At 56.1% G+C, this 26,334-nt stretch overlaps 1 protein-coding gene across 1 annotated transcript in view; it reads left to right on the forward strand.

The window, feature by feature from the left end:
- The first annotated feature begins 20 nt into the window (after window positions 1-20).
- HS6ST1 (heparan sulfate 6-O-sulfotransferase 1) overlaps window positions 21-26,334 on the forward strand; it is a 45,028-nt gene continuing 18,714 nt past the window's right edge. Inside the window, exon 1 of the mRNA XM_040474703.1 lies at window positions 21-609. Within this exon, the coding sequence (XP_040330637.1) occupies window positions 83-609 (527 nt within the window). The 5' untranslated portion in view covers window positions 21-82. The remainder of the gene's footprint in view (window positions 610-26,334) is intronic.

The raw sequence follows: 26,334 nt of genomic DNA on the forward strand, positions 1-26,334 counted from the left end.
AGCATGAAGCACGCTGAGCCCGCCACCACCCCGCCCTCCCAGGCCCCGCGCCCCGCGCCCGGGCCGCCGGCGATGGTGACACATGCGGCGGCGGCGCGCCGGCGGCAGGACCATGGTTGAGCGCGCCAGCAAGTTCGTGCTGGTGGTGGCGGGCTCAGCGTGCTTCATGCTCATCCTGTACCAGTACGCGGGCCCGGGGCTGAGCCTGGGCGCGCCCGGCGGCCGCGCGCCGCCCGACGACCTGGACCTCTTCCCCACGCCCGACCCGCACTACGAGAAGAAGTACTACTTCCCGGTGCGCGAGCTGGAGCGCTCGCTGCGCTTCGACATGAAGGGCGACGACGTGATCGTCTTCCTGCATATCCAGAAGACCGGTGGCACCACCTTCGGCCGCCACCTCGTGCAGAACGTGCGCCTTGAGGTGCCCTGCGACTGCCGGCCCGGCCAGAAGAAGTGCACCTGCTACCGGCCCAACCGCCGCGAGACCTGGCTCTTCTCTCGCTTCTCTACGGGCTGGAGCTGCGGGCTGCACGCCGACTGGACCGAGCTCACCAACTGCGTGCCCGGCGTGCTGGACCGTCGCGACCCCGCCGCGCTGCGCACGCCCAGGTGAGCGCCCGGAGCGGCCGGGTCCCAGCTTGCGGCTGCAGCCCCGGGCCATGCCCCCGCCGGGTTGTCCTGGGCCCGCACTGCCTTCGCCGTCCCCCCTTTCCTGTCCTCCCCGCGGGCCGCTTGTGGACCCCCTCCCGACCTGCTGGGAGCCCAAGGCTCCCAGTTGGTCCTCTGCAGCCCGGCCCATAGTCACCCTGCCCTCTGTTCTCACCTTCTCCGCGTCGCCTCTCTACTTTTTTCCTCCACCGCTCCCGCCCCGCCGGCTGCACATAGCCTCGGTTTCCCTCGGGTCACTGGCCACTGCCCTGGGGATATCACTTGCCTTGCACCGCGGGCCAGTGTATAATCTGGCTCTCCCCAGCAGCGGGTCCAGGCTGGCCTTGCGTGGGTCGGGTGGGAAAGTGGGTTCCTTGGTGTGTGTAGCCCACCTGCAGTGTTCGCTTACCATGGCCGCTCGCATACCCAAAGCAGAAGTGAGACAAGTGAAGTGCCTTTCCGCCTGCACCTGTGAGCCCCCCAGCCCCCCAACCTGCCTTAAGAGAGCTGGGGAGGAGCTGCCAGGGAAGGGGGTTGGCTCTGCCTGCCGGTGTGTGCAGGTAGAACAAAGGCCTGAGTGTGACCTGGGGCTGGGGGCGGGGAGGAGGCAGTGCTGCCTGTGCTCACAGTTGGGCCAGAACCAGTTGGCAGCTCCCTCCGAAAGAGGAGTGCAAAGGAACAGCTAGGTTAGGGGAGCTGAGTTGGTCAGGGGGACTTGTACAGCCACATACTTTGCTTGGGAGCCCCCCATTTCTGTGGAGGTTAGAGGCACAGGGCTGACCTCTGGGGGACAGCTTTCCTGCTGAGTACACTGTAGCCACAACCCTGGAGGCCAGGCTGGGTTTCCAGTGCTTAAAATTTGACTTCTCTTCCTCCAGCTCATATTGGTGCCCTAGGGGCCTTTTCCCCAAGACGGCAGGGCTGGGGAAGGCCGGGAGTGAGATCTTGTTGCCTGCCTTTTGTTTATCTTCCATATTTGCCTCAGGACTGCACTTACAGACAGGCTGGGGGTAGGATAGCTTCTGTGACCTCTGTAAATCATGTTTGTTGGCATACTTTTGGGTCAGGAGGGTGCAGGGTCCCTGGTGTGTTTGGAGGATAAAGGTTGGGTATCTCACGAGTCCAGAGCTGAACGTGGTCCATGGCATTGCTCTCCTGTTCAGTTCTTCAGTCCTTTTCATGTGGTCTTCCCTGGACTGTGAGGAAATGAGGGCCCTAGAGCTGAGGGCACAGGTCATCTTACTTTGCCTTGGCTGCCCCATCCCCTGCTCCTAGCAGCTCGGAACCTGAGAGGTTCCAGGTCTCTTAAGGCCCCAGTGGTTACAAATCTACCATTCCAAAGCCCTTAAATCCTTGCTTCCTGTACAGCACTTGGTGTGCTTTCCTGGTGTGATCCAGCCACTCTGTACTAGACTGAGCCAGGTCTGGGGTTGACACACCAGGGCTGTAGGCTCTAAGAACTAGGCACTGACCAAGCCACATAGGCCTCCTCCTTTTCTGCAGGAGTGAGGATGGGGGTGGGCACCATCCTGTCTGCTAGAGGGAATTAGCTTGGGCGAACCCCAGAGGGGACAGTGTGCAGAACCTGTTCTGGGGGCTGCCTAGAGGCCTGAATCCAGTTTGTACAACCGGACGCCCTTCCTGCAGCCTGTCTCCTGAGGCTGTTTCCCTTCAGGTTACCAGGATGAAGGGCCCCTGACCTCCCTTCTCTGGAGTCTGTCCACCAGAGCAGGAGGCCCAGCCACCCTTCCAGACAAGAGTGGGGGGACCAAGTGGAGCAGATGGGGCCCCCCAGGTGCTGCACGAGGGAGGCCCAGCACCACCCCACTCAGGGTGGGTGTCTGAGCAAGAATAGAAAAAGCCGTGCCTAGTCAGCCGATGCCTCTTGCTGTGGTGGGCTGCCAGCCCCTCTGCCTAGAAGTTGCTGAGCTCAGCAGCATGCTGGCCCAGTGGAGGAGGGGTTTCCGGGGTTCGCAGGAGGCCTCCCTCTGCTGTCCACTCTGGAGTGGGCTGTGGTGTGAGGCAGGTGACAGAGCATCGTCTTCTGTGCGCTCTCCCCCCCTTCATTTCTGTTCCAGGCGCTAGGTAGATTGCTTTTTTAATGAGCTTCCCTGAGAGGCCAGGGTAATCTTGGCTTTGTGCATTTACAAGCCCATCCAACTGAGGTTCACTTGCTGAGTGTTCCCCTCATCTGGAGCTGGACCAAGGTACTTCGAAGGTCAGCATGCAGTTCTCCCATCTGCCCCCCGACCCCCGGCCCAGCACCTCTCTGGATGAATTCGTCAGTGCCCAGATTCTGTGGGATCTCTGGTTTCGGGAGCTCCAGATTTCACCCTCACCCTCCTTCCAGCAGGCTACGGCTTGCCTTCCCCATGGCCCTGAGGGTGCTGGAGTGACCACATGGCTGGTTAACTGGAGGGGGGGGAGCCTCCAAGAGCTGCCCTGACAGGTCCCTGGGTGTCTGGGCCTAGGGTGAGGACCCTTCCTTTCTCCCTGGGTTTCAGGGCCAAGCATGTTGCAGGGCTTGGATGAATCCCTCCCTGCCATGAGGTGTGCTTCTAGAAACTCCGCCAAGCCTCTTGCAGCTCCTGGTGCTAGTGTCTGCAGTATTTGGGGGCCTAGAAGAGGCAGGCCTTGTGGCTCAGGGAAGTGGGGGTTTCTACGGCTCCAGAACTGCCCCATCACACGGCGTCAGCCTCGGGGGTTCTAAGCTGGGCAGGTGTTCAGGTGACAGACTTCAAGGTGAGGAAACACACCTTCCCGGAATACAGTTTTCAATTTCTAACAGTGGTCAGTACTTCCTGAGTTAAAAGAGGAAAAGGCATATGAGCCAAGTGTCTGTAGGTCCCTCTTATATCCTGTGTCCACTGAGGGGGCTGCCACACCTGACCTGCTAGCATCAGACAATGTGCTTGAAAGGGGGGGGGGGGCGCCGCCCCACTCCAGGAAGCACTGACCTTGGAGCAGCGCAACAGGCAGGTATTCAACTGCTGCCAGGGGCCACTTTGATTAGAGTCTCAGCACCCCATGCTTCTGTGTCGCTTCAGAGACTCGCAGAAGTGTTCCTAAGAGCCAGAATGTCTCTCCTACCTCTCCCCATGTGCCTGAAGGGGACAGTCAGGGCCTTGCCTGGATTGCCTCAGAAATGTTCCTGAAATTGTGGAGGCTTCATTTGGAGCCCCCTTGGGCATTTGGGTCCTGAGTATGACTTCCAGGCCGCCTCCCTGGCTCAGCCAGCCCCTCTGTGCAGCAGTCCCCCACCCCCACCCCAGGATCCCCTGGTGGGCTCCCTGCAATCTATAATGTTGCCATGTAGAAGCAGCATTGGTAGCCTGTGTCCTCTTAGCCCTGGTCACCCACCCTGCACTCTCCTGAATTCCTGTCTGTGTTCCAGAAATCTGCTGTCAGCTCAGCCTTTGCTACCTTGTGCCCCAGCATGCTGTGCTCTCTGCCCACTGCTGCTGGGTCCTCCTCTCCCTTCAGCCTCAGCTCTGCTGTCCCTTCCTCCAGGAAGCCTTTGCTGCCAGCACCCTGCTGCCTTAGATGCCACTGGCCGTCCTTCATCTGCTATGCTGGCATGTCCACAGCACATTGGCACTGGCCAGATGACGAGTGGGTACTGCCCACGTGTTGGTACCAACTAGAATGTTCTCTTCCTGGTCCCGCACCCTCTGCAGGAGCTGTGCCCTTCCATGAGTCTTTTAGTGAATCAGGTTCAAGTCAGCCTTGAGTACAGTGCCAGTCCCACAGGGCTTCAGGGGCCCTCAGTGGGCCCAGCCAGCTTGGGCAGACTTAAGATTGGGCATTTCTGTGACACTTCTTTCTGTGGCACTCCACACCCAACTTGCCTTCACAGTTACTTTCTTACGTGCGATCAAGGGACAAAACCCACATTTGCCTACAGCAGGACAGATGTTAACCAGAGCCCATGACTAGGACCCATATATAGGGCCTACCCCCCTAGGGGACCTGGATAGACTGTCATCATGGCCTGAATCACCTGCGGAGGCCTTGCCTGGAGATGAAGGGAATCTGAGATCAAGACGTTCAGAATCAGGGGGTGCCCAGGTGGTTCAGTCAGTCAGGTGTCGACTTTTGATTTACTCTTGATCTCAGCTAATGGTCATGATCTCACAGTTCGTGAGTTCGAGCCCCACATTGGACTCTGCCGACAGCATGGAGCCTGCTTAGGATTCTCTCCCTCCCTCCCTGCCCCTCTCCTGCACGGATGCACCCCTGTGCTCGCCCTCTCTCCATCTTTCTCTCTTTCAAAATAAATTAATAAACATTAAAAAAGAAAAGATGTTCAGAATTAGATTTTCATTCATATCCAAAACAAAACTTTTTAGGCAAATGCATGAGAAGGCAAATTTTTAAATAGCTTACTGATGATTATTTTAAATGGTTCTTCAGTTTGTAGAATTCTCTCTGTAACTCGTGTTTTCTTTAAAGCACCTGAGAGTTGCAAGACCAGGGCTTCCTGTACTTTTAGGCACCTCACTTGTAAAACCTGGGGCTGTGTAGAGTGGGCTGGCCCACTGTACTGTGGTGGGGCCTGTTCTGCTGTGGGGACTGTCGCTCCTGGGTCAGAGAGCCCTGGGGACAGTGGCCCAGCTCCCGCCCCTGGGGCCTGTGAGGCTCCTCGTCTTTTTCTTTCTTTCTCCGTTGGAGGTCTGAGAGGTTTGCTGCTGATCTTGAGGAGTAGCAGGTGATCAGGTCAGGGTGGTTGGGGGGCTTGGTTTTGTCATCCTTAAAGGACCTGGAGTCTTTTTCTTTCACATCTCATGGTTTTGTTGTTGTTGTAATGACTGTGTGATAATTGAGAGGAAAACATAAGAGAGAAAAGTAAACTCACTGTATTCCTCACGCACATCTTTTTTTTTTCCCTGTAATTGAAACCATAATATAAATTTTCTATAAATGTTCTTTGTTATTAAAAATTTACTATTTTAGTAGCTGCAGGTGACACCCCCCCCCCCCCAGCCGGGTGTGTTGTTAGTCCTGCTCTGTCGTTAAATGTGCAGATTTCCTGTCTCTGGCTCCTATAAGTAATGCTGTAGTGGGTGTCGTTGTGTGCAAATGTTTTGCGTAGCTCTGATTTCCTTTGTAAATTCCTAGGAGTGGAATTTCTGAGTTGAATGATCTGCAGGTTTAAATGCTCTCAGCATAAACATTAGGTTACTTTTCGGAAAGTCTGCCCTTACCATGTTGCCGTATGTGGTATTTGAGTGCCCGCTTGAGCAGCACCTTGGTTGGTATTGGATATCGTTGTGGGTGTGAAAAGAGTTTACTTTTTTAAACCAGCAAAATGTGTCTATCTGTGGTTTTTATCTAAAAGCCCTGCTTGGTGCATGCACTCTTGGGGGTTGGGGAGGGGTCATGTCCAGTCTCCCCAAACACCTGCTCATCTGGCCACAGCTGTTGGCTTCAGCCCCTGCTGGGAGAGCCAGGTGCAGCTCTGACATCTGGGGTCTGAAGGAAAGGCGTGGTGGGCTCTGGGGACCCAAATCCAAGGAAGCCAGAGTCCAGAGAGGGAAGGGTGCAGATAGGCTAGCTCTTGTCCCCCAAGCACTGGGTGGCTTCTTGGAATGGGTCATCTTATGAGGCCCACCACCCCAATAATGCAGGTATCTGATGATTGTCCCAGTTTTCCACATAAGGAAGTCAAGGCCCAAGAAAGTTGGGGAACTTGCAGAGTCCCTCAGCCTGCAGAGCCAGGAGCTGATGCTGAGATGTCTGTTCCGAAGCCTTTGTGTCCCGCTCCACCCCACCCCCAGGCGGGAAGACTGTCTTTGGGTGAGAACAATAGCCAGCAGTTCAGTCAGACCAGCCAGGTTCAGCACATGCGGCTCCCCAGACCCAGAGCAGACACAGGCAATTTCACGGGCAGACCTGTGTCGTTAGTTTCCTGGAAAACATCTGGTGGCCTTCACCAGAGTAGCAGCAAGACAAGAATCAGGCCGCATCCTCTTGGCTCCAGCAAGGGAGAGCCGATGCTGGCACTGCTTACAGCACTCGGGGGGGGGGGGGGGGGCGCGGGCCGCCCCGCGGGGCCGGCCCCCCCCCCCCCCCCCCCCCCCCGGGCCCGGGGCCCCCGGGCCCGCGGGCCGCGGCCCCCCCCCCCCGGGGGGGGGGGGGGCGGGCCCAGCGCAGCCCGGCCAGTGGGCCCGCCCCCACCCCCACCCAGTGCCCGTTGCAGGTTGTTCCCAGGTGGTTGTGAGGGCCCACAGCCAGCAGCCCACCACCTGGGCCTGCTGGAGAGGTGGTGTGATTCCGGCCAGGATTCAGTTCAGCTGGTCTTTGGAGAGGATGGGAAGCGGGAAGGGCACTCAGGCTCCCTCCCAAGAAGATGGTTTCTGAGTACTTCTCCTCAATAATTACCGATAACCATGTGGACACTTCTCATTGGCAGCCCTGCTCTCCTCTTCCTTGAGGTCTGCACTTCGGCCTCACTTGCCAGCACTCACAGCTGAGGAGATGTGTTTGCAGGAAAGTTATCTCTCCAGACTCTTGTTCTTGCCTCTTCCGGAACTCCATTGGCTCCTTCTCTTCCTATTAAGCTTTTGCTCTCTGTTTGGGTTGCCAGGGGTGAGATGCTGTCCCAGCTACAGAAAGACAGACAGGGGCCCAGGCGTTAGGGTCCAATCTGCCCCTGGATGTAGGCCTCACTTTCTGCCTATGGGACTTGTGGTCTCATTTCTCTGTTCCTCCCTAGGTAAAATGCCCCCTCCCTGGTGTGGCTGTGTTCCAAGTCGCTAGCTGGCAGGGCTTGCTATTCTGGAAGTGTGGCATGCACATACCCATCCACCAGAGAGTTACTGTGCTAATCCCGGGCTGCAGGACCTGGGCAGACGTTAGAGGATGTCTGTGTCGGGCAGGTGGGCGGTGGGCATGGGCTGTCCAGCCGCTGATGACCACACACACACACGTCCTGCCCCGGCCTGGGCCTAGGGCCTGTTTGCTTTGATGAGGGAACAGAAGCCAGCCAGGCGTCCTTTCTGTCCCACAGCTACAGCTGCCTCTGGCCAGACTCCGGCCAGCCAGCAGCCCTTCCCTGCAGTGTTGACTGCTTTCCACCACTCTTGAGGCTCCCTCCCGAGTGGCCAGACTGCTCAGTGGCCTCACCCCCACACAGGCTGTTGGTCCATTCATTCACTCAGCCAGCCACGCTGGGGCTGCAGCCTCAGTTCACCAGGGCCACCTGTGGGGACTGATACACCGAGTTCCACATGGCCACTGCAGGACCTTATGGGCCCTCTCTATGTAGATGGGTCTCTGAGGCCGCAGGGGAGGACGGGCACATGTGGGGACATGCTCTTGGATTCCTTTCATGCAGCCCAGGAAGCAGCCAGGGGCCTCTGGAGAGAACTGGAAGAGGAGAGAGGAGTCCCCTGGGCAGCCTCTCTCACCTTGGGTCTGAGCCAGTGGGTCTCGTGGGCACAGCGAAACATCTCTGTGAGATTGTTTCTGCATCTCAAAAACAGGGGTATGGAGTTTGTTGTTTGGTTCTGTAGAAGAACCAGGGACTTGTCATCCGTGACCTCCTGTGGCCACACGGTTCATCCAGCCCCAGATTGTGTTCGTGTCTTGTTGGAGCTGTGGTCACTCTAACCCCTTAGATTCTGTGATCCCAGGTGGGACACAGGCCTCATGGCCCAGGAGTGGGGCCCAGTTCCTCATCTATAAAGTGGAGTGTCGGTGGCTTGCCCACAGCACAGCATGAGGCTAGCTGTGGTGTCAGGGCCGTGGTGGCGGGGCTCTGGGGAGAGGCAGCCCCCGACAGCCGTGCATCCAGCCTTTCTGTGAGGGCCACATGTCAGCCGCACAGCTGCCTCCGCGTGTTTACACGGGCAACGTTAAAAGACCCACACGGGGGGAGGGGCAGGCGTCGCAGCAAATCAATAATTGTCTGGAAAGATAGTAACTCGAGAGATTAAAACTCTGGGGCTAATTGTTTATAAAGCTGTGGAGTCAAAGGAGGTCAATGGCTAGGCAGGAGCTGGGGACCCAGGTATCTCTGGAGACTGATGCACCAGGGTGGACACTTGGACATCTGACCTCTTGAGTGACACCAGTCTGGAACCTGCATACACCCAGAACTCTCTGAGCCTCGTTTTCCTTGCCTGCCTGGGTGTGGCAAGAGGCCGTGGACGAGCCAGACCCCAGCAGATAGCCAGCTCTGGAAGCTTCTCACCGCCCACCATGGCACATAAGGATGAGGCTGTCCACAGGCAGCCCAGCAGCAAAGAAGCCAGCTGGGAGGAAACAGCTCAAAGCAGACGGGAGAGCAGTAACAGCAGGCTGCCAGGGTGGACAGCAGAACAAGGGTGGGAGCTCAGGCTTAGAGCCAGACCAGCTGGGTCAAATCCCAGTTCTGCCGCTCACAGGCTGTGTGACCTCTGTGCCTCGGTTCCCCCTTCTGTAAAATGGGCATAGTGACAGTACCTGCCTCAGAGGTGGGTACTTGGAACTGTGCCTGGTGCTGGAGACTTTTTTTATAAGAGGCCACGGTGCATCCCCTCTCTCTGGGGTTAGGGAAGGGGTCCTTCAGGACCAGCTAGGTTTTCGGCTCCTGTCTGGGTCAGCTTGAGGGCCGGCAGGGGGCTTCCTTACAGCATCTGTGGTCTAGGTAGCTAGGGTCCCAGTATCTGGGACAGCCACCAAGTATCACTGGCCTTCTGATGTGACAACCTGAGATGTGCTGTGCCTCAGCCATGAGGGTCCCCTGCTCACCCCGGGCTGTGGCATTGGGGACCACCCTGTTCCTTCCCATCAAGGGCTTTGCCGAGCTTGCTCCCTGGATGTCCAGAAAGTCCCCGCCCCCGTTCCACAGCCCCGACACAAGTGGCACTCTAATCATGGCCTGTGGGAACAGTGCAGGCTGGCCCTGCTGTCTGCGGCTTGTGTCAGCAGCAGCTCGCCTGACTGTTCCTCTGAGAACCCTCGACATGCAGCCTGGAGCTGCTTGCTCAGTGACAAGGGCAGGAATGAGGGTGGGGGGTACTGTGGCCAAGCACAGAGAGGCCTACCTGCCTCCCGGAGAATCCAAAGGATGTGGTAGTTCTTCCCCCTCACTGGACCCCCATCTGTCCTGCGCCTGGGCTGTGCTGCTGACCCACAGGCGTTGACGGGTATGATGTGGCAGGCTCATGTTTTGACTTGGTGGTGGCTGTGATCTGTGTCACCGGCACCCCTGTCCTCACTGCAGGCTGAGAGTTGAACACAGGGGTCCCAAGGGAGCCCTGCTGTGGCTCCCGGCTGCCACCCACCCCCGTCACCACCGTCTGCATTTCATGCTTTTCAGCACGCTTTCTTATACTTTCACTGCAGATATGTATCCCTTGAACAGCACGTAGGGCTGTTGACGCACTTTCCAGAACCCGCATCAGACTGTACTTGACCTTCTGCAACTTGCTTTCTACTTGATTTCTGAAGAAATCTCATCCTTGTTGTTGAGATTTATCCACGTTGGTCCATGACATGCATATTTAATTCATTGACTGCTGGATTTAACATCGAGTTTGTCTAGACACATCTCTTTTTCTCCCGTGCTTTGTTGCAGACAGGAGTAGCGTCTCACAGGCCAGGTGGCAGTGGCCAGGCCTGGCCACCCTTCCTCACATGTCCTTAGGAGTGGGCTGGAGGGCAGGTGGTCCGCCCTCAGCCCTCTTAGAGATGACTGCTGCTCTCCAGACTGGCTCCTCAGACCCCCAGCACCATGCCTGAGGTTCCCCACCATGGGGCCTGTAAGACACGGTCCTCTTTGCCAGGCCAGCAGCTGTGAGCTGGACCGCTGTGGTCCTAGCACATGTACCCGTGACTGGTGAGACGGGCATTCTGTTACGTGGCAGGTTTCCTCCCTGCCATCTACCTATTTGTGTCCTCAGGCTGTTTTCTGCCCTGAGGGATGCTTTGTCTTCTTAGTGTATCCTAGTTTGAAGCCCTGTGCATGGTGTGTTGGCCAGACCTCTCCTTCTAACTGTCCTTCCACACTGCCTATGGTCCTGGGCATTTGGTTTACTGATGCACAGGTGCGGGCCAGGTGGGCCTCTGTTCTGCAGCCAGTGGCACCAAGTGCACTTGCAGGGGAAGGAGAGAGTGTACCTTGTGACCTCTAAACCCCTCTTGGGCCGCTTGTGGTTGGAGCTCAGCCAAAAGCCCAGCAGACTGAGTAGATAGACAGATGGCCGGCTAACCAGCCATCCTTCCTGCAGCAGGAATACCCCCAGGGCCTTCCTTGGAAGCCCTCAGCAGCACCTCGCCAGTGGTGGTGGGAGCCCAGCCCAGAAGGCCAAACAAGTAGTCAGTCTTCCTGCCTGGCGTGTCACACCCATTGATCCTGGTTTGTTGGTTCCTGTGAGGTTGGATTGGAAAAAGGATCCTGCAGTCAAAAACGGAGCCTGGAGCCCCCTGCTCTGAAATCATGGGAGCCTCCTTCCCACACGATGGAAATCTAGGCAGGGCTTTCCCGGGGTGAGATCTACCTGTGTCACCCCGCAGCCTGGCCGAGGAGCCAGACATCACTGCCTCCAGCCTGGTGCCTAGTCCCATCTGCTATAGCCACACACCAGAGCTACCTCTACATGGTTCTCCTCTGTAGGTGAGCTTCCTGCACCACCCCCCCTTGTCATCCCAGGGGCCTTGGAATGTTCCCCATGTGGCCCCAGCCCCTTATGTGCAGCATTTGCTTCTGGACCACGTCCCCAGTTGGCCCGGGAGGAGTGGCCCATAAATCATCGTCCATCTGAGAATTCACTCCTGCCACCGCAGGGCTCTTAGGGCCCCAAGAACAAACACGGGCAGCGGGTGAGCATCTCCCCTCTGAGTTATGAGCCTTAAAGCCTTAAGTGTAAATATTTACGTTTCTGGAGCATCGGTGTCCTTGGGAAAGGAGGAGCAGCAAACTCAAGTTTCATGTTTGCGTTACAGCAGCATGAGGCAGGATGGGGTATCATCTTGGAGCAGTAGGCAGGGGGCATTTTCTCTGGTTCACAGTCCCCGTGGGGGGAACTTGGCACCAGCAGCAGGAGGAAGTCCTCCAGCCAGATCGCAGCTAATGGAGCAGGGCTTGGGGAAGGGAAGTTGCTGTGCCGCGTGCAGCCTGCTTACAGGGCGTACGCTGTGCTGGGGAGAGCGACGAGCAGGTGTCCTAGCCTGGAGGGCACAGCACAGAGTGACTGCGGCAACCTCCACACTCGCTCATGGCCAGGCCACCCTTGTTTATGCCTCGCTGTCAGGGGCTCCACTTGCAGATGAGGAAACTGGGGCTCAGAGAGCCTAGCCTAAATAACTTGTCACCCAAGATCACACCTGGCAGAAGTGACATTCACACGCAGGTCTGCGGCCACAGGGTTTCCTGTTGACCCCTCCCCACGATCCCCTCCCAGGAGGGAGAGCCAGGCGTCACCTGGGCACAGGATTCAAGCCCAACATGCTGCCTACCTATGGGGAAGCAGAGTGGCTGCTCCGAGGATCGGCTTTCCCAGGAGTCCAAGATGGTATAGTGGGGATTGAGGGCAGGTGGAACAGGGAGGGCACAGCAGACAACTTCCCAGGGGAGTCTGGAGGCTTCTTTTTTTATTTTTATTTTTTTTTCCCTAACGTTTTTTATTTATTTTTGGGAAGAGAGAGACAGAGCATGAACGAGGCAGGGGCCGAGAGAGAGGAGGACACAGAATCAGAAACAGGCTCCAGGCTCCGAGCCATCAGCCCAGAGCCTGACGCGGGGCTCGAACTCCTGGACCGCGAGATTGTGACCTGGCTGAAGTCGGACGCTTAACCGACTGCGCCACCCAGGCGCCCCATGGAGGTTTCTGATGTCACCTGTGAGGAGAGGCCCTGCCCAGGCAGGCACAAAGCAGGGGAGGAGGTGGGCCACTGCTTGAGTGTGTCTCCTGCCCTCCCTGGAGAGCCAAGGCCTCACCTGTCCTGCCTCAAACCCTGGCCACAGCCTCCTTCCCGCCCACCCCACTGAGCCTCCCCAGGGCCCCTCATCCCAAAGAGGAGCACAGACCCCCCCCCTTCTTTTCCCTAATGGCAGGCGGACAGGTAAGCAGGTCTGGGCCTGGGGCCCCTCATCCCAAAGAGGAGCACAGACCACCACCCCCCCTCTTCTGTTCCCTCGTGGCAGGCAGACAGGCAAGCAGGTCTGGGCAGTATGTTTTACTGGCACAAGTCCAGACAGAAGACTGCTTGTTGGCCCACCGTCTGAGCCTGTGTAAGTTCAGGACCTACCAAGTCCAGCTTTAACTCCATTCTATACAAGCAGTCAGGAAGCCCAGTCCTGTGAGCGGAAGTTTGTTCCTTTGCTTTCCTGGAAGCTGGGCTGACAGTGTGCCCAGTAGAAAACACCTTTTTTTTTTTTTTTTTTTTTTTAGTTTATCCATTTTGAGAGAGAGTGCAAGCTAGGGAGGGACAGAGAGAGGGAGAGAATCCCAAGCAGGCTTCTTTCGCACTGTCAGCACAGAGCCCAGTGTGCACCCCAGGCTGCAGCTGCATGGCAGCTGTCGTTCTAGAGCCAGTCCTCAGAGGTGGCGGTGGTCAGGGTAGGCTCCAGTTCTGCCCCCTTGCTGAGGGCAGACAGCCATGGGACGCACCCAACCTCCTGGGCAGGGTCACATGTCACCCACAGCTCACCTGGTCCATCTCACGTGTGGCAAAGAGGAAGCTCAAGGCTATGGAAAAGTTTGTGCTTGGCCTGGAAGCCACGTTTTAAGTCTTTATTTTCAGGGTTTTTCCTGGAACAGAGGTACACACTGTAGTTCGGGATCTGGCCAGGGAGTCCTGGGCCCAGGACCTGGCACCCTCCCCCTGGCTGTGCCTCTCTGAGTCCCTCTGAAGCAGCAGCGCCTGCTGAGCATGCAGGGCCTGGCCGGAAGCCTCCACTCTGTGGCCGTGCAGTGTGCAGCAACGGGTCAGGAGGCCTAGCAGCCTTCCGTGTTCCCAGTGCCAACAGGTGTTCCTCAGGGACAGGATTGACTTTGTGGCTCAGGAGGAATGCTAGTTGATTGAGTGGGGCTTGACTTTATCTAGGGAGAAGGCCCAGTAGGTACCATGGAAGGCCTGGCTCTCTGCCCTCCCCTGCCCTCAGGCCAAGCTGGGACCTGAGTGGATCTGGCTGGGGAGGCACAGGCCAGCAGCACTGCTCATCAGCTACCAACCATGTAGGCTGGTGGAGAAACAGGCCCTTCAGGCCATCTGAGCCCCGAGGACATTCAGCCATTGCTTCCATAAGTACCAGGGGATGCCAGGAAGGCCAGGCTCTGGGGGGCAGGCCCACAGGCCTTACGCCTGCACACTTGTGTCCCTGAAGTTGGGACAAGCACTTTCACCTCCATCCTATGCAAAGATTGTATACACACCTTGCAGCCACTGGTCTGGTGGCCACTGTGTCTCCACTGGGCTCCGGGCCCCCTCCCACCCTCATGCCTGCTGTGCACGTCACCCAGGGTAAGAGGTAACTGGCAACTGCCGCTGGGGGGCTCCAGGCCATGGCTTCCCAGAGCTGACCACATGGCGTGGCCCCTTCTCCAGTTTGAAAGCCTTTTTTATGTCTGTGCTGTGTGTCACTGCCAACCACAGGCCATCTTCCGCCTCACAGAGCAGCAGCCTCAGGCTGGGGCTGGATTCATGTGGGCCTTGGGGATACTGGACCCCCTCCCCAAGAGGGAGAGAGGCTGGAGGGCTCCCGGGGCTGACCACGGGCTGCACGAGGTACCCACACTCTGACATAGCCACACTCACACGCACTCCCAGCAGTAGCTGGGAGCACAGCTTGAGCTGTGGAGCCAGCAGTGACTCAGAAACATCCTGGAACAAGAATTCCTTTTTTCCTTACAAGCAGTGGGCACTTTGGGACGTTTCCTTCCATTTGAAATTCCTTCCTGCTTAACCCCCTTCAGAGCTGAGCAATTTTCCACCCCATGGCCAGGCCACCCCTCCATCCCCATCACCTTAGAACAGGCCAGGACATTAAGGAAGTGTGTTTTCAAGGAAGATTTGCTGTCATTGCAGGGCGGCGGTAGGGGCAGCCTGGAACCAGCCAGGTGGCCCCTCAGGTCCCCCACCCAAACAGGTGGGGGGGCCAGGCTTTGCAGGAGGGTCTGTCGGGGGTTAAAGAGCAGACTCCTCAGTCACCAGCCTTCCCAGGACAAGGGGCCCTGGCTAATGGCAGCAGCAGCTGTCCTTGCTCCTTAGGCAGGCGTGCCAAGCAGGGTACCTTGAGTGCTCTCTGCCATCACTGCTGTCCTCACCACACCTGAGACACAGTGGTCACTCTCCCACAGGCGAGGGCCCCAGGACAGGGTAAGGGACTGTGCAGCTTTGGCGGGCTGAAGCTGGTGCTGTAGCGGCTGCCTGGGGCTCATCCCTGGGGTGGCCTCATGGAGTAACCGTGGGAGCATCTGGCACCCAGGGGGCCTGGGAGCATGTGTGTGGCTGCCCGACTGAGGGCTTAGGTGACTGTCGATCATGGAACATCCCCTGTCCACCTGAATCAGCCTGTCACTCGAGGTGACCCACCCCTCCCCCTTTCCTTCCCCCCTCCCCCAGGTGTTTTTCAGGCCTGCTTGAAGAGATTAATACAAACAGGCAGCCAGACAGTTGGGCCTGGAGGCCCAGCTGCCTCTCCTTTCCTCGTGTTAGCAAGGGGATAGGGAGTGTCAAGGGACCGGTCTGGGACAGGGGCTGCAGACCTCCAGATACAGGAGCTGCTCAGCTGCTGGGCCAGAAGCCCCAGACACACCCCACACCACCAGCCTCCAGGTACACATATGTCTGCTGCCCCCCAATAGACTCCATGCCACCAGACCCTTGGTAGGCACACACCGATGACCCCCATACCAACAGCCCACCCCAGGTAGACACACCCATCGCCCCCCACACCACTCCCCAGGTAGACCAGAGGTACAGGGTCAGGGGGCAGGCATATCCAGGATGCCACATCTCCTGGGCATGGCCCAAGGTGATGAGAGGGCCCTACCGTGAGGTCGGTTTGGGGAGGGTGGAGCCCCCCATCTGCTCCAGTGAGCCCCATCCCTGCCAGGTTCCAGCAGGGCTGTGGGCTGTGCCCTGAGCAGCATTCTCCACCTGATAGACCCCAGCATCAGCCCAAAGACCTGAGGGACTTGGGGGGCTGCTGAGGTGGGCTGGGGACCAAGGTCGCAGCTTCCCGGCCCAGGAGCCTAACTGTACCATCTTGCCTACGCCAGCCTTGCCCTCAGCGTGTGCCATGTGTGCCTGTGGTTCTGTGCAGACATTCAGGGTTGAAGTCTGGGGGCCATGGAGAAATCCCCCATTGTGCAGAAGGAGGGAGCCAGGTCGACAGAGCAAGCATAGATCACCCATACTGGGGCCCCAGCCTGGGCCTCAAAAGAGTAACCTGACATTCATTCTGTGTGGGAAGGAAGGGGCCATTAAGACCCCAGCCCCAAAATGGGGTGCAGCCTTCTGCCTATTGGGGGCTGGTGTTCTTGCTGTCATAGACTTCGTTTCTCTGCCTGGCAGATGGACAGCATTTGCAGGGCTGAGAGTGGATGAGGGGCCCTGAGCTTCTTTCCACCACAGCCCCCACCCTGTTGGCTCTGTCCCACTGACAGCTGGAACACCTCAAGACAGGCTGGGCCACTATGATTCACGTATGGGTCTTCACCCATTGCTGAACACCTGGCACAGCGTAGGTTGTGACCTCCAGAGACAGAGCCCAGCTTAAGCCCCACTGTGCTCCTCACCAGAGTGTGACCTTTCTGTGCCTCAGTTTCTTCCTCTGCCAAATGGAGCTAGGGGTGGACGATGCAGCCTGTGGGGGTGCCTGGAGCCCAGGGGAAGGGTCCTGGATGAGAGGGCTATCCATTGTGTTTACCTTAAGATCACAAGTTTGGGATAAGATTGAATTCACAGTTCTTGTGGTTGGTATTGACTTCTTGCAGTTTTTTGTGAGCTGGAGCAGAGGCCTAGTTTCTACTGGTGGTCCTGCAGCTGAGGGCCAGACCAGAGCCTCTTGGAGCCTGTTCACTTGTTCATAGGACGGGGGAGCAGAGCACCACCTCAGGGTTGGGTGGGGTGTTGAGAGCCCCTCAGCAGTGGAGGTAGCATCACCACTATCACATGTGGTATGAGGTGTGGCACAGGGGCTGAAGAAGAGGCTGTGTGCTCCCTGTGCCCACAGTGGGGAGGGGTGCTTACTGAGCCTGTGCTCTGTCCAGCTGAAGAACAGAAACGAGTTCTCAGCTCACACTGGAGTCCTGAGCCCGGTATGCCTGCATTTCTGGCCCATCCAAGGCCAAGCCTGGTGCTCTGTATCTTTTCTTTGGTCCTGTCATTCCCAAGAGAGCCGAGGATGGACCCCACACACACACTCACGCTGGGGATAGGCTTAAGTGGGTGGGCTCCCCTTGTTATGCAGTCACTGAGGGCCCCTGGGGGTGGCTGTGTCCTTAGAAGCCTGCCATGGTTTTGCTCCTGAAGACTTGCCTGGCCTGGGGCTGGCTGCAGATATCCCATTATATGGAGATATGGAAAAGGAGAGCCTTTTTTTTTTTTAATTGTGGTCATAACATAAAGTTTACCATACTTACCATTTTTTAAAAGTGCAATGGCTTTCAAATTATGGTAAGAGCCTAAATGTCCATCAACTGATAAATGGATAAAGAAATTGTGGTTTATATACACAATGGAATACTACGTGGCAATGAGAAAGAATGAAATCTGGCCTTTTGTAGCAATGTGGTTGGAACTGGAGAGTGTTAATGCTAATTGAAATAAGTCGTACAGAGAAAGACAGATACCATATGTTTTCACTCTTATGTAGATCCTGAAAAACTTGACAGAAGACCATGGGGGCGGGGAAGGAGAAAAAAAGAGAGGGAGGGAGTCAAACCATAAGAGACTCTTAAAGACTGAGAACAAACTGAGGGTTGATGGGGGGGGGTGGGAGGGAGGGGAAAGTGAGTGATGGGCATTGAGGAGGGCACCTGTTGGGATGAGCAGTGAGTGTTGTGTGGAAACCAATTTGACAATAAATTTCATATTAAAATAAGATAAACAGTCAATAAGAAAAAAAAGTGCAGTGGCTTTAAGCACAGTCACATTGCTGTGCAGCTATTCCCCACCCCATGCATCTCCAGATCCTCTCTCTCTTCCCACCTGAAACTCTACCCATGAAACACTGCCCCCCTGTTGTCCCCAGCCCCTGGCAGCTACCATCTACTGTCTGTTTCTGTGAATTTGATGATTCTATATACCTCACGTAAGCGGAGTCTACAGTATTTGTCTTTTTGTGGCTGGCTTCTTTCACTTAGCATAACGTCTTCAAGATTTATCCATGTTAGAGCATGTCACTACTTCATCCCTTTTTAAGGCTGAACCATGTGCAGGTATATGCATATACCACATTTCACTTACCTGTTCACCGTGGATAGACACTCAGGTTGTTTCCTCTCTTGTCGTGAATAATGCTGCTACGAACATTGGTGCACAGTATCTGTTCAAGCCTCTGCTTCCAGTTCTTTTGGGTGTATACCCAAAAGTGGACTCTCTGGGTTATATGGTAATTTGATGTCTAATTCTTTGAGGAACTACTGACTGTTTTACCTGCCCACCAGGAATGCATCAGGGGTCCATTTTTTCCAGAAGCATTTCTTGTTTTCTGGTTAGTGACTTGTCACGACCTAGGGGAGGACAGTCAGATCTCAGTGCAGGCATGCCGAGGTGGGAGTTCCTACTGCAGAGAGTCCGGACTTGGGGTCTCGGGAGGAATCTGACAAAGCCAGCCTCAGACTCTGGACCCAGAGGCTGGGAAGGCAGAGGTGCCGGACAGCACTTAGTAGAGTTTGGGACTGGTGTCAAGCAGAGGGACTGGGCAGGTTCCCACCCATGAGAAGCATGGAGCTTGGCCCACTGGCTATAGGGCTGAGCTGAGGAGTGGCCCCTGTCACAATTGGCTTATCCCTACAGTGGTCTCAATGAGAACCCCCCCACCGGGCCAAGCCCCCCCCCCCACTTCCCACCTGAGAAGTCCAACATGACCAGTTGAGCTTCTGCCTGGCTCAGCACGGCCATCCTATGGTCTGAAGCCCACAGTGGGACTCGCTGGGCCTCATCATGGCCGCAGACCCCTGCTCATGTAGCAGTCGCCTCTGTGTAACTTCCTGCCTCAGAGGGTTGATCATTAATTCCTCAGCCCCCATGGGCAGTCCTGAAGCAGCCATGTCTGTGCTCAGGTATATAAGGTACCTTCTTTTACCAGTAGCCTGAGGCTGCACACACAAATGGGCTCATGTCCTCTCTGCCTGTCTGTCCCCGTAGGCCCTGTGCAGGCCATGCTGTAGGAGGCTGGGGGTGCATGCCTAGTTCTCACAGCCTCAGAGACCCAGGATTTATGAGGGATGCCTGCACGGGGTCATTTATGACTCTGGAGGTCTTGGGCTGTAATGGACTCAGTGCTTCTCTCCTGGATGTGGGGGTTCCGGACGACAGGCAGAGTTTTTATGACCCAGCTGGCGCCGCTTGCCGGCCTGCTGCCTTCACATTCCTGTGTTTCCTGATTCCCACCGAGGTTGGTGTCAGCTTGGGGACAGTGCAGGGGCCTTTGCTCCAAGGCCATTGCTCAGCAGATGAGGCCCTGGGTGCACAGAGGGGACCTTCTCAGCTGGTAGGAAGGGCCCCGGTGCACCTGGAGGGGTGGAGGCCACTGTACTTTGGCTAACCTTCCAACTATTTGAACCACGTTTTTATTTCCCCTTTGTAAGAAGTTTTGAAAGTATGTATGTGTGTGTGTGCCCACTTCTGAGTCCCCCTGGGGCTTGGTGAGGCCACCCCTCCTTGTGGACCCTCACCCCAGAGCCCCAGGCAGGACCAGCCGTGGAGTACAAAAGGTGTGGGCCCTCCAGCATGCACTGACTAATTCCACATATCTCCAGGCCTTCCTCTCCTGGGTCCCCTGGGTGCCATCCATGCCCAGACCCACAAACCCTGAAGCTGTGACCTCAGCAAGCAGAAAACCCACCTCCAGGTCCCTTAGGGCCGCTGCCACTGCTCCTTCAGCAGAGAGGAGGGGGAGGAGCTGTGGTTTCTGGGAAATCCAGAAGCTGTCCTCCTGACCTCCCTGACTCTGTGCAAGGAGATGGTCCGATAGGTGTGTGATGGCCACCGAGGTAGCCACCACTGCCTGCTTTCGCTCTTGGTTTTATGGAACAAACAAATGCTCTTTTGTCAGTTTCATTCCAAGATTCAAAGCCCGGCTTTTGTCTGAGTCACTCTGTCCAGGCTCCAGGCTGGCTGGCCCTGGAGACAGTGAGAGACAGACCAGGAGAGGAAGAAACACCGTGTAGTGTGATACACCCGTGGCTGAGAGGTAGACCAGGGCAGGAAGGTCTAAGAGGAAAGGAGGTTCTCTGAAACAGGACTTGGACAAACTGTGCTCTTTGACAGGAGGCCAGGTGTGACAGGGACAGAGAGGAAAGCTCAGAGAGGGGTTGAACAGGGTGGCAGCTCCTCCAGGGCCCATGGAGACAGAACCCAATGGAGGGGCCTGCAGCCACATAAAGGACCCAAGACATGGGCTGGGGCGAGCACCCAGGGTGACCACTAAGGCTCATTTGCAACAGGAGAGGGAATGCAGTTGGGAAGGACAGGCATGGGAGGGGTGGGGGGGCAGATGTGGAGAACACAGGGCTAGACAGGAGGGACGTGCCCAGGGGAGGGAGACCAGCCTGGGCTCAGAGCCCTAAGGAGCCCCTTCCCCCGGGGGCTGGCGTGCAGAGGGAAATCATTGGCCACACCCGATGGTTGCATCCTGACGTGTTCCAAGGTGGTGATGCAGGGCTGAGTAGGTACCTATGGCCCAGTCTGAGACCTTGTTTGTGAAAGGAACATGTATCTTCAGATAACTCCTGGGACCCCCTGCAGCCCCCCAGAGGCGTTGAGAGGGCCTGCGTTCAGCTGCACAGAGTCAGTGGCCATAGATGGCTCTCCCTGGACCCACCTGGGCTCCGAGCTGGCCAGGCCTACTGGGAATTTTAGACAGGCCTTGGCCATGAGCTCTGCCCACTCTGAAGCTTGGGGAGACAGACATATCCAGACAGGAACTTTGGTGGGAGGGTGTGGCTGTGGGGAGGGGGCTATTGGGGCCTGCCCTCCAGTACATGGCGACCCTGTGCTGAAGCCCCTTGGTCTTGCCTGTGGACATCCAGGGGTATGTGACTTTCTGTGGTCAGGGCCCACCCTACACTATCCTGCTCGCTAGGTCCAGGCTGTGGCCCTCCTTCCCCGGCTCCCACATGCTGGCATACATCCTGTCTCTGAGCCAAGGAGGGAGGTCCCCCCCAGTTCTAACTGCTGCCAGCAGTGGGAAGGCAGGGTGGGCACCCTGTGGGTACTAGGGGCCTGTCATTACCAGGGAGGAGGAGCGCTGGTGAGAGGCTGAAGCCCGGCCACAGCCCCACAGGGAAGCTGCCTCCCTTTCACTGCCTGTTTCAGAATCTCCTGCATCTCAGGCACCCTCCTGTGCGAGTCAAGCCATCTTTTCCAGCTGGAGCCCGTCAGCTGACAGCACCCCATCTGCCCCCCACATGTGCCCATTGAGTCACTGACCCTTCTCCTTACACCACATTCCCTGGCCTTTGGCCCTCAGAGGGCTGCAAGTCTTCAGATGCTGCTCCTTCTGTATCAGTGTCCCTAGCCACCTGCTAGCCCCATCCTGCGCAAGACAGCCCAGACCTGGTGCCCACAGCCAGAACTCTCGCCCTGCCGTGCTACCACTTCCACTTCCTGCAGGCATCTCCCCCACCCTGGACCCTCCAGCATCCTCCTCTGTCACCCCGCATCACATGCTCCAGAAAGCCTTGCTGATGGATTCCCTCTGCTGCTGCTTGAGGAAGCAAGGTCTCTGAGCTCCTGGACACAGAACATACTTTCCCTTCTGGTTCAAGGTTTGTGTCTGTGTCTAGGCTGGTATGGGCCAGGGCCTACTGCTTCCTTGTCTGCACATGGTATGGGTGACCCTGCTCCGTGGGCTGCCAGGCTGCCTCAGACACCAGGCCAGGAGCCTGTCCTAGCCAGTGTCCTGCTGGGCTTGGATTTCACAGAAGGGTGGGCAGGCCCCTGGGAACAGTCCCTCTCAGGTCCCCTGTCCCTCCCCTTTCACCCAGGCTGGTTCCAGTGCTAGTGAGAGGGCTCAGGGCTGGTGTGGCCCTGTCCCGGCTCTCTTCGCCCAGCTTCCTCCCCCCGCTGGCTTCCTCTACCCCAGGAAGCTCTGGTCCCTCTGTCAGGCATGCAGGGGCCATCTCAGGGCTAGACCCTCTCTCCTTGAAGCTGTCCTGGGATCCAGGAGCTTGGCAGAAGCTTACCCAGGTGGATAGGAGGAGTGTGCATTTGGAGGACCCTGAGCAGTGAGGGAGTTGGACAGACTAAGAACCATTTTCAAGGAGATGAGCCTGTGGGCCCCTTGCTAAATCAGATAAAATTGTGAGCAGGGCCCAGGGCCTCTGTCCATGCTCAGGGCCCTGTGGCAGAGCTGTTAGCACATGTCCTTTTGGGGATGGTTTTCCTCCAGATCTGTCCAGAGGCCTTTCTCAGGATCCTGCTTGCCACCTGTTTCCTGAGCACACCCACATCTCCCACAGATAGAGAAGAGAAACAGGGAAACTGAGGCTTGGAGAGGCCCTGACCCCACATCTTGCCTACATGTGGGTCCTCTCAATCCACCTTGTCCAGGAAGGGTGTCAGCCTCCAGAGACCCCAGGCCATGCAGCCAGGGGTTCCCCCTCGGGGCCCGAGGCTGGCCTGCTAAGCTCACTTGGAAGCAGGTGCTCTGGCTGACGCATCTGCTGAGCTCACCTGGTGCCTGGGGCCCTCCCAGCCTGAGACCTGGTCCCCAGGAGGCTGGGAGCAGGGAGGATGCCAGCTGACAAGGCTGCTGCCTCGTGCCACTCTTCCAGTGGTGTGGCTGCCCCAAACCTCCAGAACCTGCAGAGCTCTGAGAGCAGCCCAGATCTTTTACTGTCAGACACTCTGGGACTCAGGACAAGGACACTGGATGTGGGAAGTAGCTCCGTCCAGCAGCTGGGGTTCTGAAGGTGAAGCCCCCAGACCGGTGCCTGCACGTGGGTGTGTAGCAAAGATGAGGTGGACAGACAGGTCCATCTTGTCATTGTATCATGTGAGGTGAGAAACACCCCCTGCCCTGCTTCCCCAGTGAATGGAGAGTTGCAGGGTGGGATGTGGGCATCTTCAACCTGTTCCTGTCTCAAAGGGAATACATCTGACTCTTCCTTCGAGGACCATGTTGCTTCTAGTTTACTTAGGATACTTTATCAGGTTAAGAGAATTCTCTTCTAGGGGCACCTGGCTGACTCAGTCAGTTATGCATCCGACTTCAGCTCAGGCTATGATCTCACAGTTTGTGGGTTCAAGCCCTGTGTTGACAGCTCAGAGCCTGGATGGAGCCTTCTTCAGATTCTGTGTCTCCCTCTCTCTCTGCCCCTCCCCTGCTTGCTCTGTCTCAAAAATAAAAATAAACATTAAAAGAGAGAGAAAATTCTTTTCTATTGCTACTTTACTGAGAGTTTTTATAAAAACAGGTGTTTGGGGCGCCTGGGTGGCTCAGTCGGTTAAGCGTCCGACTTCAGCCAGGTCACGATCTCGCGGTCTGTGAGTTCGAGCCCCGTGTCGGGCTCTGGGCTGATGGCTCAGAGCCTGGAGCCTGTTTCCGATTCTGTGTCTCCCTCTCTCTCTGCCCCTCCCCCGTTCATGCTCTGTCTCTCTCTGTCCCAAAAAAAATAAATAAACGTTGAAAAAAAAATTAAAAAAAAAAAGAAACAGGTGTTTAATTTTAGCAAATTTTGTTTCTTGAGAGCTTGTTTGGAGGTTCTAGCGGGGGAGCGCAGCTACTCGTATACCCTTGACTGACCAATGGTCCTCCTCTATCAGGGGAGGTCGTCCTTTTCAACCAAACGCGCAGCTTTGGGAGGGATGCACGTGGAGTGGTGAGGGAGGAAGGGGACACCCACCTAGCCAGCCAGATAGCCGAATCAGCCCTGGCAATCAATGGGGTGACAGATGTTGCAGCCAGATCGCCCTCACATCCTAGCAAATTTTGTTTCTTACACATCTGCCAAGGTCTGTGACCTATGGATACGATGAATCTCGTTTACAAATTTTCTCACATTAAGTCGGTTAAGCATCCGACTTCAGCTCAGGTCATGATCTCACGGCTTGTGAGTTCAAGCCCTACGTTGGGCTTTGTGCTGACAGCTCAGAGCCTGGAGCCTGCTTCAGATTCTGTGTCTCCCTTTCTCTCTGTCCCTCCCCAATTCATGCTCTGTCTCTCTCAGAAATAAATGAACATTAAAAAAAATTTTTTAAAACAAATTTTCTCACATTAAACCATCCTTGCATACATGGGGTACCTGGCTGGGGTAACCCGACTTGGTCATAGTGTGGGATCCTCTGTGTGTTCTGCTGGATAGGATTTGGTAAGATTTTTGTGTGGGTTTTTTACATCTGTACTGTGAATGAAAGGGGCTGTAATTTTCTTGTCTTTTCATGTGTTTGACTTTGGTACTAGGGTTATGTTGGCCTCTTAGAATGGGTCGGGGTGGGGTGTTCTTCTTTCCTGTTGTCTAAAAGTATTTGCATATAGTTGGATACTCTGTTCTTTAAAAATTTGGTAGAGATAGCCTGGCATTGTCTTTGTAAGAGTTCTCCCCACCTTTTTATTTTGAAAAACGTGGAGCCTACAGAGTAGTAAAGCCTTAGACCTTACACCCAGACACACGGATTGTTATTGTTTTTGCCATCTGGGCACACGTGCTCCCCTGCGCTACGTACCTGTGCGTATCTGTGTATGCAGGTACTTGGGTGTATACGTATAGGTGTGTGTGTGTGTGTGTGTGTGTGTGTGTGTTCGTTCTTCTTTTCAGCAGAACGATTTGAAAATAAGCTGCAGACACTTCTCAACATTTGACCACTTGTGGGAGGATTTTTAACTACCTCTTTGATTTTGTTGTTGTTGTTAAGGTGATAGGGCTACTTATGCCTTTTATATCTGGCTGATGGCTTTTCTCTCTGTCTCTTGCATGTCCCCCTGGTGCCCCCACCCATGGTTGGCGAGAGCAGGTGAGTTCATCTGTCCGTTTGTTCTCTAGAGCTTTTCTCTCCTTCCCTCATGGCTGGGTTCAAGGGCCCTGGCATGGGCGTCCCTGTGTGAGGCACTGTGCTATGCACTCTAGAAGGCATGGTATCCATATTGTGCAGTGAGAAAACACAGTAGAGGCATTCCTTGGGTCCTATCAGGGCCATGCAGCTGCTAAGTGGCAGAGCCTATGACAAGTTGAAAGACCACACACTGTACCTGTGGGCACCCTGCCCAGCTCCTCTCAGATACCCTGCATCTGGGGTTGCTCAGCAGGGTGTATGCCCCTGGTAGCTGGGAGACTTTGGCTAAGGAAGCTCTCCTGAGCCTCAGTTTACCCATCTGCCAGAGGGAATTGAATAGTGGTGCTCACCCCAGAAGTCATAAGAATAGAGCGAGTGAGTGCCTACTAGGCCCTGCTCCTTACAGCAAGCATCAGCCTCTCTCCTCCCACCCCCACTGAAGCACTTGGTAGAGGGTCTCTTGGTTCTAGATCCGTCGGTGTCCCCAGTCCCCAGGACCAGGGGTTGCTGCTGAGGTGGCGGCTCTCCCAGCACATCGGCCAGAGGTAGCCGCCCTACCTGGGAGAGCAGAGCTGGGTCAGCAGGGACCACAGGGTGGCAGAAAGTGGGACACTGCAGTTAATTTGGGTATCAGATGGTTCTGTCTAGAGTGTGCCATTGACATCTGATTTTCTATGTCTGGGGAAAAATAATTTACGTTCCGAGAGCACGTAAAGCCATCCTTCCCCAGCACGCTGTGTGCTTGTTCAGGTGATGTGTGCGCATGAAAGAGGGGGGATCAGCCCCCTCCTGTCTGTTCAGAGGCTCCGTGGGACAGGACACCAGCTGTGGGGTCAGCGGGTGGAGCCTAAAGGGAGTCCCAGTGGTCCTCAGACCAGCTCCGGCCCTCCTGACCCCCAGAAAAGCAGACAGCTGGTGGCCTCATGGTTTCAGAGACATCCTAGTGGCTCCTGGGAGGCCCAGAGCCTGCCAGGCTTCTGACTCTGCCCCTCCTGTGAGAAAATCCTATTAGATCAGGTACATAAAGGGCTTTTAATCTTTGTGTCTTATTTGTATAGAATTGGAAGAATATGAGAAAAATTAAAAGCAGAAGACAAAGCTACCGAGAGCTCCAGGCCCTGGGACAAGCCCCGTTTGCGTTTGGCCTGTTATATTTCTGTCCCATCTTCATGTTTCTCCAAGATGGCATCAAGTCATGACACGAGCCCTGAAGTGGTGCTTCTCCTCAGCCAGCACATGCTTCTGCTTCTGTGTCATTGCAGAGTCCCCAGAAAGGCTGTGTGTCCAGTTGGCATGGAGTTGCTGGGCACAGGTATCAAGCCGTGTGCCCTGAGCTCGGGTTAAGCCCTGAGCTGTCTGCAGCCTGGCAGGGACAGTGTCCACTGAGCTGCAGCGTGCTGCGCGGGCCTTCCGTGCTCTGTCTTGGCTGTAGGGTGTATCTTGGCACACAGACCCAGAAGCTGCTATTGCCTGGCAAACGGCAGGAGCAGGCGTTCCTCACACACATGCTGCACACCCTAGCAGGGCCTGACA

Source organism: Herpailurus yagouaroundi, unplaced genomic scaffold, assembly GCF_014898765.1.
Source record: "Herpailurus yagouaroundi ecotype Mexico unplaced genomic scaffold, PumYag 140, whole genome shotgun sequence".
Taxonomy (NCBI): Eukaryota; Metazoa; Chordata; class Mammalia; order Carnivora; family Felidae; genus Herpailurus; species Herpailurus yagouaroundi.